The sequence below is a fragment of the Ammospiza caudacuta genome, chromosome 4 (genome assembly GCF_027887145.1).
Source record: "Ammospiza caudacuta isolate bAmmCau1 chromosome 4, bAmmCau1.pri, whole genome shotgun sequence".
Classification (NCBI taxonomy): Eukaryota; Metazoa; Chordata; class Aves; order Passeriformes; family Passerellidae; genus Ammospiza; species Ammospiza caudacuta.
Genome location: NC_080596.1, coordinates 58172394 through 58188510, shown reverse-complemented (window position 1 = coordinate 58188510; position 16117 = coordinate 58172394). Strand labels below are relative to the sequence as shown.

Genomic DNA, 16117 nt, shown 5'->3' with positions numbered 1-16117 from the left:
GTGTAAAATAAGACAGAGGAAGTTACCTGAACTATGACTGTATAAAATCTAGCATGATAAAGCTTGTTATGAAAGAACCAATGTATAACTTCAAACCTCCTACAAAAAGACTGTTTTTATTCGTTTTCAATTTTACAAAATGCTTGCCTTTTCATTTCTCAGATGTGCATCCTTGTCATCTAGTTTATTTTCCTTTGTCTTCTCTATACCTTTAAAAAAGAAGAAACAATTTACAATACAAATGAATCTGCAAGTAGCTCATATACCTTGGGTTTCATACAGGATTATATTACTGACACTTTACCAAACCTGAAAGAATTGTAAAAAAATTTCCCTTGACAACCATTTAACAAGTTAGTATCAGGTTAGTATTCATGCTTAAAAGGGCCCTGCAGGTTCCAAAATATGCATATGCAAAAGACTCTCTGTCACCATTAAGAAAAAAATTACTTAAAATTCACTACAAAGCAGAAAAACCTCTTCCATGGTATTCACAGGAAGCATTACTATAATTCTGTAATTATGTGAATTTCCCTCTTCAAGGAAACACAACTCATTTTGTTCATAGTAAAGCTGGGGGTATGAGCACGAAGGAAAAAAAAAATCCAAACTCTAGAAACTCCACACAGCTTAACTGTTTTCTTGGAATTCAGCAGCAGTATTCCACAAAACTTTTGTTCTATAAAGCATTATGTGAGTTTAGCACATCGTGTTGAACAAACTGACCATGTTTCACCTGCAGGGGATAATTTTTTCACATTGCTCATCTTGCTACAGAACAGGCATGGCAAGTGACACCATTAGGACATGCAGTTTCTTTTCGGCCTTAATACTGGCCACAAGTCCCAAGAAGAGGAGAAGCAAGTGAAGGCTGGAAGGAAGGAGCCAGGGGTAACAGGCTAGCAGGAATTACCTCAGTGGGCACAGAAAGAGGATCAGGGAAAAAGAGGACTCCCCTCAAGTGCAGGTCTCCCCAGAGTTTGCAGTTAGGATTCCTTTATGTCTCAATTATCTTCTTGCCCAGCCAAAAGACACCTCACAGGCAGAGTATGTGTTTTGTCTGCCCATACTGGGTACAACACCAAACTGCTGCTGTCAGCTATGAATTGGCATTACCAGCAGCAAGATACTCTCTGAAACAACAATGGTGTTCACAAATATCAAAAAAAGCAGAAGGTAACCTATTTCAATTTACTAGAACTGTTCTTAAAAACACTTGTTTGGGCAAATCAAGACCTTTGTCTACTGAAGAAAATAAGCTTATTTATGCATGTTGGTGTAAGTGTATAATCAGACATTGAGCTCCAGCTCAAACTTCTAACCTAAGCTGTTAGAACAGCCAAAATGGCACAGCTGTGTTTGTAGCTTCAAACATTTTACCTTTGTTTTCTCAACACTTTCTACAATGAGATAATAAATTAAGAATTATAGTATCTGAGTTTACATTCAGTGCTTATAATTGTTTTACAGTTAGACACTTTTCCTTGACAAATCCAATCCCCAGAGAAGATGATGAGGATTACATTTCTCTCCTCCAGCACCCAACAGTTGGTATGACAGGTACTGAAGAGATCTGCAACTTCCAGTTTCTGAATTATGGCAAAGTATCACCAGATGGCAGCAGAAACCCACCCCTGCCTCCAACTCCTCAAGGCTTGATGAAAAGATTGGAGCTCCACTGCCAGGATAACCACAGAATTTCACCAACTAGGTCAACAGTGTAGATATTTTTTCTATTTGAGCCCAATATTTACCTTCTAAAGACAAACATTTTTTCATTAAGTAGAGTTAAAAATTTAAAAATCTCTCTATGAAATACAGTTCAATGCAGTCTGGTCCAGACCACTAACATCAGAGGTTTGCAGTTGTTTTTGGTTTTTTAAGAGAGGTAAACTTCTTTTTACAGACCCACACTAAAGCAATATGCATATGCATGTATGTATATATATATAATGTATGTATGTGTAGGCAATGACAAGGTTGCAAGAGAAGTAAAATATCAAACTGAGGCTCAAAAGAAATCAAATTCTCTTTAAAATCATCTGGGTTTTGGTCCCAGATGTACTATATAATGTAGCATTTTAAAATTAACTCATCCCACATTTCTTTAAATGTGTATCAGTGATTTACACAGTGATGAACTATTACCTTTGTCATTGCTTCACCACCAGGCTCCACTGATCCAATACTTTACTGAAAGAGGAGCCTGAACCACAATTAATATACAACAGTGGCTGCAAAAAACATAATATACACAGGAATAAATATCAGATTTAAAGCCCATTGATCAAATATTCCAGGCTTTAACTCCCAGGAGGAAACAGGCAACTGAAATTAGGCAAAACTGTTAACTTTCTACTTTTTTCCAGAGCCACAATTTGACTGCCTGTGATTTGCACAGAACTGAGAATAAAACCTGCACCTTGCAAAACCTCCTTAGTGCCCACAATATTCTGGAACTGCTGATGTACTTGTAACATTGCCTAATTTGTTCTTTCTCACAGGGACTTTTGTTCACTCTTCCCCCTAGAATTTCACAAGGAGCACAGTGCTAATGAATATGTGTTTTAAGGACAGACATGAGTCTGGAGAGCTCACAGGTCTCCTGTTAAGTTCCTAGTACCTCCAGTGATCTTTAAATATCTAGTCCAGAGCCAAGTTAATGTATGCATCTAATTAACAACACTGTAGTACTTAAGGAACAGTGTGAAATTCCCATATAATTCTGTACCACATAGGAGGAACAGAAAGAGAAAAAATTAAATTGGTGGTACCATTCCTTGCACTCACATAACATCACTGAATTTGAAAAGTCCCAGCAAGTCTCACAGTAACAGCTTAATTCCTTTTCTAAACCTGTAAACCTAAACATTTTCTTTTTCTCTATTTAAAATCAGGGACTAAAAGTTTGATACTGTTGTGTTTCAACTTTTCAACAGAAAAAATCAGGCTAAGTTTTACTCACTCTGGTTATTTTCTCTGTTAGTCTGAGCTTCTACAGGAATAGACTGCAAAGCTGTCATAATCCTCTGAGCAATATTAGATAAAGGCACTTTAGAAATCTCACATCCTATGTACTGCTCCATTTCTAAGGTTAAACCTAAACACAGAACACACAAATTATAAATCAATCAGGGCCATGAGTAATCCTCACTTACATTCTGTTGAAATTAAAAACAAAATATAATGAACATGTTTAGCCATTCATTCTCAGTGGAAAACTACATTTGCTGCCAGACATGCCTATCAGTACTGTATAGAAAATAAAAATATAATAATGTATAAAAACAAACTTCTTTGAAATAGTGTTTTAATACTCCAACTAAAAAATCAGCAGTCTTAAGTACAGCTAACTTGTACTGAAAGAAAATAAAATCTGACAAATAAAACAAGAAGTATGTCTGAGATACTTTCCCCCTCCCAGCATCTTTAAAGTAGTCTGTATCTAGCACATGGATACATTTACTGTCACTAGTGCTTGGATTTTATCAGGAAAGACATAGTTAACTTTCAAGTAATTGCCAAAATTAAGCCAACACAAGATTAAAGAAACAAGCAATACTATCACAATATACAGCCATTAGTTATGTGCTGTTTCAGAAAATATTTATCATAAAAGACCTCTACTTTTTAAAATTTTGTATAATTGATGCATTCAAATACTTCCATATATTAGTAACATTAAAATAGCTACTATAGCTTGTTAATTTAAGGAACTGGTCAGTAACATTTATAGTCCCTACAAGCTTTGACCCCAGCTACTGTTGTTGTAACTGTTATCCTTTTCTGAAAAGGAGCTGGTTTTCTAGCTGACCTGTCCATATTCTATAAAAGCTACAAAATGCTTGGGAGAATCCCTAGGTACACTACACTGGAGAATCACAAGTAACAGTGTCCCCACTGGTGACTTCTTGTTGTTTTACAGTTAGACCAGAAGAACACGTAAAACTTGTCACAAACACAAGAGAAATGTCCAACACTTTAAAAAATACTTCAAGGATCCAAGCTGTACAAATCAATCACTCTAGCAAAACCTGCTGTTGACTCAATTATTCCTGCACAAGTGGGTAGCAGGAGTGCTGTTACTCTGGTCTTCTCCCACTAGACCCAGTGCATGAGCAGACTGTCAAACTTCACCATCAGCAAACAATTCCTCTGCCTACACAGAAATATTTTTCTTGGCTCAAGACCACAGGTACCTTGCAACTTTTAATACTTAAAAGTGCAAACATTTGTATCTAATTCAGAGGAACACCCATCACTCTGCATTAGCACTGGCTATATCCATCTAGTTCTAATGAGAAGCATGTGAAGGAAAGGGTGAGAGGTGGAATGGCTTTGTTTTCCCTGACGTTCCAGGAGTCAGAAGCACAATCCTTCCCTGCACTCAACTCCTCCTAACTTCTATGCCTAAGAGCAACACTTCTTCCCCACACAGGGTTAAAGTGTTCCCTGCCTGCAAGCAGCAGTCCCAGCCTCAGGGGCAGATCAAAATGAGAACCCATCACACTACATACAAACAAGACACCATGCTTGAGAACAGGCCTAGAAAACTCACACAGATTCACCATAAATATTAACCACACTGAACTGAATTGATAGAGTTTGGCATTTAATAATATACACAAAGTATAGAGTTAAGCAGCATGAAATCCAGACATAAAGACACCCAACCAGTAAGTTTAAAAAAATTACACATTTAAAAATAAGTTCTAATCACATAGAAGTTAAAGGAGTGCCATCAAAAGAGTTTTAAGACTACTGTTATTGAATTTAAACAAATATACTAACCTTCATCAATATGTACAGTGCTTGAAAGCAAGCACAGCAGATCCCATCAAAATACAAAAGACTGGAAGTTATCAAACTATAAAAGCCTATTTAGTTCCATTGGTACATTAGGAAGCTATATACAAATTTTATAAATGGGCTAACAATGCACATGAAAGCACAAGTATGAAAGCATCAGCACTCTGAATTGAAATGCCTATCATTATAAATTATAAGGCAAATTCAGAAGTACAAAAGATAAATTTTAAATTCTTGTTCATTGCCAAGCCACAATAAGTATAGACTGGTTTCAATGGAGAAGATAGGCCATAAGTTAAATTAAGAGATATTGGAATGGTCTTAAAACAGATGGTCTTAGTAGTTAAAACAGATTCTGGTACATATTCCAACACATTTCTAACAAAATCAAGTCTTCTTAGAAGAACTGTAGGGGAAACAATCATGAAATATCTGTTGCCTTTGAGAACTCTCCTCTTCACTATGAGCACATTACATCCTTGCTCCAAAATCTGGAATGCCTTCTCCACATTCATTTGGCAGCTCAAAAAGTTCTTAGCAAGCAAAAAGACTCAAGGGAAAACACTCCTATTGAAGCTATGCTGTGTGCAGCAGAAATGAGCACACAGGCCAGCAGAAGAGCAGCCTGAACATACTTCTTTCAAATAACCAACAATGATTTCATGTCCAAGAATTCTGACAAAACTGAGGTTGAATTCAGGGGGCAGAAGAAGCCATAGAGTAGCACACAGTCTCAGCTGGTAACAGTGGCAGTAAGATTCACTGCATTGACAGGTGTCAGCCATGACAAGCTAATGCTTATTATTCCATAAACTCGTAGACAGTTTACATTAACATTTTCCTTCCTTAAGAGACATTGCTGTTTAGACATTAAGAACTGCACTGGTTGTGAAATTCTCATTTTCCAGACCACTGGCTTTAGCCTGAGACTGCTGCTCAAGTTTCTCCACCATCTCTTTCAACTGCTCTTTATCTTTGAAAAAATACACATACAAGTCTCTTTCCATCTGAAGCAGCTTATTGGACTCTAAAAAGCTTCTCTTTGACTTCAGATCAGCAAGCAGATCCTTAAGGAGATGATTTAGTTCATCTAAACCCACTTCCAGTCCGTGAAACTGCTCAGTAAGTTCCTAACAAAAAACAGAAGACAAAAATTTATTACTTTTCTATTGTTAATATACTAGCTGAACTAAAAATATGAAAGATTTTTTGCTTTGGGAAGCCGTTAATTTGTAATCAAAAAATAATAACAAAAAAACAGAAACAAAGATAATAAGGGATTCCATTCAATGTATATAATTTTTGAGCTCCATGTAACAGAACTCATATCATATTATGCCAATGTAATTCCATTTACTTGTGGACTAGATGAGTTAAGACCATAAAAATCTGAACCTGACCTAGAGACATGACTGAATGACATTTTCTATCAATTACAAGTCTTCACTGCTAGTCAAGTCTTAAAAGGGAAGAACAAAGCACAACAAAAAAGCCAAATCAATCTTACAATTAAATCATTAAATACCAGCTAAACTTTCCCAGCTGGCATTCTTGTTATAGCTCAGTATAAGCAGACTAATCATCGACTTGCACACTATTCCCTTATTAAAGGAATTACTTTCCTTGAGAAACAGTAGCAGTAGAACAAAATGCCATATTTTAAGAAGTAACTTAAATCAATAGGAAGGTATTTTATTAAATTATGTTCAATCCCTAAATACATACTGTTCCAATTACAGTCTCATTTTTAAATAAAAACTGTTCTATATGCTGTAAATTCATTTGACAGATGAATGTTAAATATATTTTTATGTAATTAACCAAGAACGTATTATGTAACAGAAGATTTCCCTTGATGCATTTTTGAGGTATCTACAACTATTTAAAAACCCTAACAAGGTGCATTTAAGAAATCCTGTTCCCATTTAAAAGATGTTCTAAGCATAATACCTGAGAGCTGTGTAGCAGGATTGTCCTACTACAGCTGTCTTTTAAAATTCTGGCATTTTTATTTTGTCCAAATGACCCACCCATGGCCAGGCTTTTAAGCGGCCAAACCATACTATTGGCGTCTTAGAGGTAACAGGGCAGAGAGCCCACATGAAATGAAAAGCTATTTAAATGAGTTTTCCAGTGACACCCTACCCAGACAAAGGATCCCCCACACCACAGACTTACAGGAATACAGGACTGCACAAGCCTCTGAAAGAAATTCAGTTAGATGCAACTGTTTGCTCAGAAACAAAAAAATTATTACCTGCCAGCATTTATAAAAATCCAGCATTAGCCAAGAACAATGTAAATGTTCAGCATCCATCATCATTATGTTAATAAATTTGTTGCTAATTAGTGGGGACAGTCTGCATGTCTAGAGCCTTCACACTATACTTTATCAGTAAAAGAACATGACAAACAATGCAGTAATTTGAAAAGAATCCTTAAGGGCTTACTGGACTCCGGAGCTGGACCTGATTTGTCCCACAATAGAGAGCAGCATGAAGGGCATCCACATCCCTCTGCAGGCTGGCCGAAAGGAGAGACCGCTCCTGAGCAGATGCTGCCAGCTGATCTTCTACTGTGGCACAGTCCTGCTTTAACTTCTGAGCCATCTGCTCCAGGCTTCTGTATGTCTTAAACAACTGCTGTTTTTTACTTCCTCCTTCCAGGAGCTGATACAGCCTGTAACAAGTGAAGTTAGACACACAAATATTTTAACTTTCCCAAGCACTCTATCATCATTAGTTAAGAGAACATGTCTGTGTTGAGAAGTCAGAGGATGAGTAAGGTAAGTTCTGCTGAGGGCACTTTTACAACACTACTTTGTCTCCCACTGATTTCAGGATTCCATCTATATATAGCAGTGATTAACAGGAATCCAAAATATTTCAATATCAAATTAGCAGCAATGAAATATTAAAGTAACAGTAAGTACATCATGAATGCAAATAGAAGTTGACAGTGTGCTTTTGCCAACTATTTCCTGACACTTCAAGAGCTGCAAAATAAGATGGATTTTTTTTAAAGTGCTGAATGAAAGCAGACTTCAACAGCCAATGAGAAATAAGAACAATCTCTGTAACATTCTCAAGCTTACTGAAGTATTTCCTGTTTTCTATCTCTCTATGAAGAGACTGCTAAGAAATTCTCCAATTAGTTACAAGTCATGCAAAAGACAGAATTGCACACTACAGCAGAGTGTACCCTTACACTGCATCAGGAAGGGCTCAGTAAGATTACAGACAAATTTACATAGTCCAAGTGTTACTACCACCTCTGCATAACAAAATCTTCAGGAGCTGATGCCCAATATAAAATCACACTGGCTTTATTAAGAGAAGGAGCTATGTTTCAGAAGTAACTGAATGTCTTTCAAGTGTCTTCTGTTTACAAAGCCTATAAGGTTTTTAAATATTTCAACTTGCCTGCCCTTCATCTAAAACAAAAAAAAAATAGCCAGAAGTATTCAGTGATTTGGAGACTTTATAATAAACCTGAACAAAAGTGTAACAAGCTAACACAAACACACAATAGGAGTAAAATTAATGCTGCCTAATTCTTCCAGTTATTTACTGTGCCTAACCACATCCAGCTATTACTTATCAAGTATTGAAAAAAAATCAAACACTTAAAGCACCATTGTAAAGAAGGAGGAAAAGTCTGACAGTAACACACCTATAATTATACAATATATCACATCAAAAGGTTTAGTCTTGATGGAAGAGCAGTACTGCACACACCCTTAACTGTATCACCTGAACTTTAAGGAGACTTTATTTTGATGGTGAAAAACCAGACTCCTACATGGGCACCAGGACACTCAAACCAGATGGCAAATCAAGCAGTAAAATCGAGCTGAACTCATGTCACAGTCCAGAGGAGTCATTCCTCTCTCCTACCACACGGGGGGTTTTTGCCAGCCATGCACACAGCCTAGGAAATCACTGCTACTAACATCTGTATCTCTAGAGTATCAGGAGGTGCTAGATAAGACAGGCCTGGGTCTAAACATTCTTCATGCTATGGATATTAATTAGGAGTGCTTCAGCAATATTAAAAAGACTGATAATTGAACAATTTTTCCTCAGGCAAACCTGCAAAGAATTTCAAAGGACATGGAAGAAACAAGTTTCACATGTTGAAAGTTTCAGTTCTTGAAAATTCAAATTTCTAATTAGCTACAGCCAGTAAGTAAGAACTTGGCAGCAGGCAAGGCTTCCCTTGCCTGAGCCTTCATCTCCTCAGTATTATTTCAAAGCAAGTCCAACAGTGACTATAACACTTACCTGCAAGCCAAACCATCCTCTGGGCCAATAGTGCTCCTTGGCTTTGCCTGCTCACTCCGTTCAGCTATCACCTGTAGTCTCTGCTCTAACTTATCATTGCTTTGTTTCAGAGATTCTACCAAGTTCTCAAGCTGGCAGCTGAACTCCTGGTGTTCCTTCATCTCCATTTCACAGGCCAGCTGAATAAGTTCAAATGATGTTTTCTGTCTTATCAAATGCCTGCCTATTTTAGCTTGAATTGCAGCATAACAGTTCTGCTGAGCAATTTGGTGATCTAAGTATTCTTTCAGCACTGGTGCAGTCAGAAGTTGTGCTTTCTTCTTAAGAATGGGAAGCAGCTCTTCATTATTTACCCGAGCTATATCTTGTTTAATTGCTGAAATTTCAGCATTTAAACTAGATGTTTTAGCATCAATGTTTTCCTGTTGTCCAGTATCCTGCATAAAACAAAATATTTGTGAATTTCTTCATGGTTCCCGCCAAGCCACATCCCAAACATTTCTTCAGTTCATATAAAATTCATGTATTTATGTTACATTTAGCTACAAAATTAAGTGAAAACTCCACAAGTAGTTTTACAGAATTTTACAAAATAATGCAAATACAGATGAACAAAGTAGATAATAAATATAATTTCTTTTTATCACAGGGTCAGGAAACAGTTTATTGTGTTAAAAACAAAAGAGCTTCATTTTACCTTGCACCTGTTTCAAGCATGCCTAACTGAAATCTCACAAGCAAACAATTTTTTATATTCAGTCAGATATCAACACTGCTGGCAAAATCAATCTTTTCCAAATTACCCTAATCAATCAAGTCCTGTATACTAGTCATCCATAAATGAAAATATACAAACTGACATGATGCCTCAAGTTATTCCACGCCTGGCATAAGCAAACACTTTTCCTTTTATTATGATTTCTTCACAAATTCCACTAACCACATCTGCCTGTCACTCACTTGTTGAAAGACTTCTGGAGCTTCAACTCTCAGATCCATTTATTTGGTACAAACACTCGAGTTGCCAGAGTGAGTGAACTTTATAAGCTTATGCTAAGCAATATAGACAGGAATACATTTATCATATTGGCTCCCTGATACCACAAAACTGCAACCAAAGCTAAGATTCTGTTTACTGTACAAAGAGCCAGTTCTAATTTGAAAATTCAAAGTTAAACTAATCTAGAAAGGTACTATAGATTCTAGGATTTTAAAGGTAGTAATGCTGAAAAGTAGAATTAAAGGTACGCTACCACACTGAAGAACTAACTATGGAAACTAAAGATATTTCACAAGAGCAGTTTTGTGAGCAAGACTAAAACTTCACAAAAGTGCAATTTCACTACATAAAAATGATTGAAATACCAGTAACTCAGCAATTCCTTTCACTAGACCCAGTGGAACTGGCCTGTCTGTTTAAAACTCCAGCACCTTCTGTCACCTTTTTACCTTACCTTGCCCAAGGACTGCAGCAGGCTCTCTGCACACTTGATAGCTGAATTCATGCCCTCCTCTTCAGCCTGCAGCTGAATGAGCTGGTTCTGAGCACAAATATATGCTGCCTGGAGCCTGCTTATCTCTTGCCTCTCTTCACACATTTCATTGGCCTCATCAAAAGGGACTTGCTTGATAAAATCTTCAAGTTGAATGATGTCTTCACGTGAATTTTCAGCACATTTAGGCATACCTTCATAAAAAATCTTTTTTAAGTGTGAAGTAAGAGCTGCAGTGCTTTGTTCTTCCACAGACAAATATCTGTCCAAAGAAATTTGGGAAAAAAACAGTGCATGTGCACCTAACCCTTGTTCTGAATCTGAAGCAGTGAAGAAAGAGGCAAATTCCTTCACTGCAGCTATAAGAGACTGCAGTTTATTGTCAAGCTTATTATTTGCTGCAGTAAACACTTCCAGTCCTTCTTTCCGTTCCCTCCGTGCTTCTTCCTGCCTGCCTCGGTAAGTCTGTAACAAGTGTCTGTTTGTAGCAATCAACTGCTGGAGCTTAGTATGCCGGTGAATTTGAAGGGTTTTTAACTTCTGAAGAGTCTGAAGTTCATCCTCTAATTTCTTCACTTCCTCCTCGTCCTCCTCTTGGCTGCTGTTCATTGAATCTGTGGGCTCCAAGGTTTTAAGGACTTCATCCAGTGCATTTCCTTCCAAAACATCCCTACCATGCTGGAGAAGATTATCAAAATCTTGCAGTTTTTCTTCAGATATCACATTCTGCACATTTATGTTTCCACAAAACCACTCCAAAATTGATTTTTCTTCTGGAGACTCAAACATCCAGTCAAAATCTTCTCCATTAAGCTCATCAGCCTTTGGATATCCAATTTTTTTAACAGTTTCCACAAAATCCTTCCCATAGCTCATGATGAAAATATTTTTGTAAGTAGAAAAGATCCAAATACATTAAAAAATCTGAGGTATTATTCCAGCTTTATTTTTTTTGCCATTTAAAATGAATATTCAGTATTTTAATAAAAAGAGTCTGTACAGGAAAAAGGAAGTGTCAGATCACAAAAAAAAAACAACCAAAAACCAAACCAAAAAACCTTGAAGGCAGTTTTGGATTAAAGTGGCTATTCAGAGACTTGACATCAATTTTAATTTCAGATATCTTAATATATTTTGTTGGTCAAATCAGGACATATTTTTGTATCAATTACACCCCAGATCATTGCAAGCAGCTATGTTTTTCCTTAATTCACATAAGCTTATTATGGAAACAGTAGAGTATCATTAATTTAAAAGCAACAGGTGTTAATACTGAGCAATTCATTGGCCTGCAAAAGTGATTTTACTTACATGGTTTTCTGCATATTCATTTAAAAAAACACCCACAATTATTTTAACTATTCCAAAATGACCAGGGTTTCCAGTTTGTTCTAAAAACAAAACTACAGTGATGTCACACAGCATTTCAAGATCTTGGCTATAAGGGCTTTTTTACCTCAACAGCAAGCAGAATCTTGTCTTCTAAAACTTTGTTTTAAAGTTTCCTCTGAAAATGGAACAAGAAATGCTTTAATATATAAATACCTCAACATAAAACTGCAGATTTTTTTATCAATTATAAAAAATTTAAATTAAAATAAGTGTAAAAATACCCTTGTGAAAACGGTCACAACTTACATGAAAAGGAAGTTTGCGGCTTTTCTGTTTCCTAGCAGACAAGTAATCAGCTTTGGAATCCTAAAGTGTGTAACAGACAGCAAAGGATACAGGATAAGTTATCAACAGCCAGGAGGCCTTGCCTGCAATACTCCAGTAACAATAAGGGACTTTTTTTAGTTTGATACTACCTAATACTTTGTTTCTAAAATATACATTGCCCCTGAGAAGCCCACTCTGCCAGCCTGGAGAGCTGAACAAGTAAAGCCATTCCTCTAAAACTCCCCATGTGTCTGACTTAGCTCAGAGACCGCAGATGACACAGAATGTTGCGAGAATTCCGCGCCCCAGGGCAGCGCCCCAAGCGTCCTCTGCCCTCCGTGCTTAAAAGGGCTGTCCTCAAAACTCATAAATATGGGTGCCAAGTGGATGCTGCCACAATCTTTTCAGTGGAGCCCACTGACAAGGAGTAATGGCTGTAAACTAAAACACGAGGAGTTTGACTTTAACATGAGTTCGGACTTTACGCTGAGGGTGGCAGGGCACTGGAACAGGCTGCCTGGAGAGGTCGTGAAATCTCCCTCCCTGGAGACATTCCAAAACAACGTGGACGCCTTCCTGGGTAACCTGCTCCAGGTGACCCTGCAGCAGGGCTGGACTGGGTGGTCTCCAAAGGTTCCTTTCAACCTTACCGATTCTGTGATTCTGTGAAATGGCGGACACCCACACAGTCCTGAGCGCGGCACGCTGGGCCACTGCGGCACTGCCAGTGCCATCCAACACCACAAACAAGAGCTCGGGAGCCCTGAGGGAGCCCCCGCGATGCCCGGCCCCGCGCGGGCCGCACAAGTGGAGCCCTCAGGGCCACGTCCCGCCCCGGGGCAGCCGCGGCCTCCGGCCACACAGGGACCCCGGCCGGGGGAGGAGCGGGGGCGCGTGGCGGCGGCTGATCCCGCCCCGCCGGCAGCGAGTGCCGAGCCCGCAGCACCGCTCCATACTCACCCCGGAGCTCTGCTCCGCCGCAGCGGCGGCTCGAGGGGAGTGGAGCGAAATGTCGGGAAAGCTGAAGGAAGCCTCAGGGAGGGCTGAGGGAAAGCAGCGGGAAGGCGGAGGGGTGGCTAAGGGAGGGCTGGAAGGAGGCTCAGGGAGGGTGAGGGGCGGCGGCGGGAAGGCCGAGGGAAGGCCGAGGGAGGGGTGAGAGAAGACGCGGGAAAGGCTGAGGGGAGGTTCAGGGAAGCGCCCGCAGCTCGAACCGCCCGCCGCGCGCGCGGCATTCCCGCCCCGCTGCCCCCACCGCGCTTGCGCGCGCCCCCACTCCGCCCACGGGGCCTGCCGCGCACACGCGCAGCTTTCCGCCTCGCGCGCGACCCGCGCACGGCGACGTCATGTGGGCGGGGCTCCAATGGCCGGGCCGTGCTTCCCTTCAGGGCGCTCGGCTGGGGCGGGAGCGCTCGGTCCGGTCCCTCAGCCCCCTCGGGCCCGTCCCTTCCGCTCTCCGCGGCCCTTGCTCGCTGATTTCCCTGCCCAGCACACGGAAACGGGAGGATGGGGCAGACCTGAGTGCAACTGATGTCGTCCAGCTTTGACCGCTGTGCCATTCAGCTTCCTTAAAGCCCAGACATGGCTAGCGGCGGGCACTTCAGCATCCGTACCCAGTGTTGCTGTGTTGCTGGTTTTCACCCCTGCGTAGCTCTTTCGGTGGTAATTCATGGGCTTAGTGTCCCTGGATTTGCCTGGAGCCTTTTTGAACATGCTGACGCATAACTTCCCAAGGCAACATCCAGAACATCATTAAGTGGTGCTTGAAAAGGCATTTTCCTAATGGTTTTGTAGCTCTCTCTAAAACCCATCAAATGATTCCTGGTATTCACATTTCAGGATTTGGTCACTGCCACTTCTGCATGTACCTTACCCGTGGTATTCATGACAATTTACAAACCCCCAGAGCATTTTCTTTCAGCTTTTTTCTCTCCAATTTGGAGAGTCCCAAAATTTGGCCTCTGTAGGGGCAGTGCTCCATTCCCCGCATTGTTCCAGTGCTCCATTCCCCGCATTGTTCCAGTGCTCCATTCCCCGCATTGTTCCAGTGCTCCATTCCCCGCATTGTTCCCAACATCTTCCTCTGAACCTTCCACAGCATCTCTATGCCTTGCTCAGGGTGCAGAGACCAGACTGCACAGAGTCCTCAGGGCACGGGTGTACCAAGGTTTCCTGTGGAATCCTCATTCCCAGTGCCTTCCTTACAAAGCTCCCTGTTTTCCTGGCTTTTTGGCTGCTGCTGCCTGTGAGGTTGCCAGAATGCTCTGGCCACAGATTGTGGCACCTCTGCATTGCAAAGACTGGCTCTCCAACAAACGTCATGTAAACTTGTCACTAACACTCTGAGCATCCTTTATCAGCCACTCCTCGAGTTTAGCTGTCTTCACTTCCTCTTTACATTTCTCATGCCACGTTTTCCTGGGCTTCCCCGTGTGCCTTGCAACAGCCTCCTTAAAGTTCTCATTGAGTCATACCAGGAGGGGAGGTTTTTGCCATGTTTTTCTATTTATGTCAGACATTTTACCTTGGCTTCTAGAACTGTATTTTTAAGCCTTATGGATGTTTGCAGGCTCCTTGGTTTGGAACTAGTCATTTAGGGTTTTTTTGGCATTTTTCCCTATTTTTGCATAAGTCATTTTCTTAAAATTGAGTATCTGTTTGCTTTATTTGTCTTGCATTCATTTTAGTGTTAAGTTTAATTATATTGTGGTTGCTACTATTGAGCAGCTCACCCACTAATAGCTCTTGAATTAGATCCTCTGCACTGTTGAAGACTAAATTCAGAATGATATTTCTTTTTGTTGTGGTTCATAGGGCCAGTTATTCTAAAAAGAAATAATTTATTGTATCCAGAAATGTTATCTCTACATTTCACCCTTATGAAGCATTGACCCAGTCCATATGTGGGTGGTTGAGCCCTCCCACTACTTGTCCTAAATGTCCAGCTTCTCTAATCTCACTTAATGCAATTGTTGAAATGAACCAACACAGGGAAATGAGCAACCTTGTAGTTTAGCACAGCTAAGGCAAGCTCATGTTAGGCTTTTATGATCAAAATCGGCCCCTGTATCACTTGCAAAGTACAGAATGTTGGTTTCCAATATACTGTGGCCTGTGCAAGACATTTTTAGACTAAACCCTGACCTGGCAGTGAGTTCTCATGGGCAAAAAGAGCTGTAGTATTGAATTCCTCCCCATCAGATTACAGTCTGATCTGCAGCTGCAGTTTAGGCTGGCTGAACTTTCAAATCATCTTGCAGATAGAGTGCATTGTGTCTGTCCAACAGGGAAGGAACAAAAGCATTCACCAGCTTATTTCATAATGCCCTGCTGTTTCAGTTCAGTCAGTTACTTGCACCAAAATGAACTTCTCCTACAGTGGTATTTTGCAGACTTGTGCTTCACAGTGTTGTGGTTTGGGGTTTTGGTTTGGTTTTATTTTATAAGTATCAGTGTAATTCATGTAAAAAATGCCTGTGTAAAAACAAATTTTAAACACCTAGAAAAATTCCTAAAATTCTGCTGTCCAAAGGCAGCTCTGCCAATGAAGTCCACAAACGCATCTGATAAAAGTTTGCCTGTCTATTGTCTATCATATTGTCTGCCTGGATTGCTGCAACTGATGCCTTCAGTTCCCTGTGTGGCTGCTTCCTCTCCCTCCTTCCAGACTCACACAGCTATGATGTCCCACCTCCTTTGTGGCCTTTCCCAAACCTATGTCCCCATCTGTTCACCTGGGGAAGCAGCACTAATTTCATTCTGGAGCAGGTTTGGAGCCATGTCCGTGCTGGCCAGTGGCCACCTCTTGAAAACAGGCAAGAGCTCAATTTGGCCATGTTCAATGCAGGAAATCTTTTATTTTTCTTTCTACCCAGA

The 16117-nt window shown here is 40.1% G+C and overlaps 2 protein-coding genes across 3 annotated transcripts in view; both read right to left on the bottom strand.

Annotated features, from left to right (window-relative positions):
• Positions 1-5324, bottom strand: part of POLN (DNA polymerase nu) — a 90377-nt gene extending 85053 nt beyond the window's left edge. Inside the window, exons 1-3 of the mRNA XM_058804335.1 lie at positions 5285-5324; positions 2966-3100; positions 148-209 (exon numbers count right to left, since the gene is read on the bottom strand). Coding sequence (XP_058660318.1) covers positions 148-209; positions 2966-3100; positions 5285-5324 — 237 coding nt within the window. The remainder of the gene's footprint in view (positions 1-147; positions 210-2965; positions 3101-5284) is intronic.
• Positions 4614-13370, bottom strand: HAUS3 (HAUS augmin like complex subunit 3). Of its 2 annotated transcripts, none has more exons than XM_058803844.1 (7): positions 13205-13370; positions 12224-12283; positions 12042-12092; positions 10547-11579; positions 9093-9529; positions 7260-7488; positions 4614-5939 (listed from the first exon to the last, which is right to left on the bottom strand). In XM_058803844.1, the coding sequence occupies exons 4-7, from the start codon at positions 11459-11461 to the stop codon at positions 5673-5675; spliced, it is 1848 nt and encodes a 615-aa protein (XP_058659827.1). In that variant the 5' UTR covers positions 11462-11579; positions 12042-12092; positions 12224-12283; positions 13205-13370; the 3' UTR covers positions 4614-5672. The 2 variants fall into 2 exon arrangements, with proteins under 2 accessions (XP_058659827.1, XP_058659829.1); XM_058803846.1 differs by lacking the exon at positions 13205-13370 and adding an exon at positions 12895-12973.
• Between the last annotated feature and the right edge of the window lie 2747 nt (positions 13371-16117).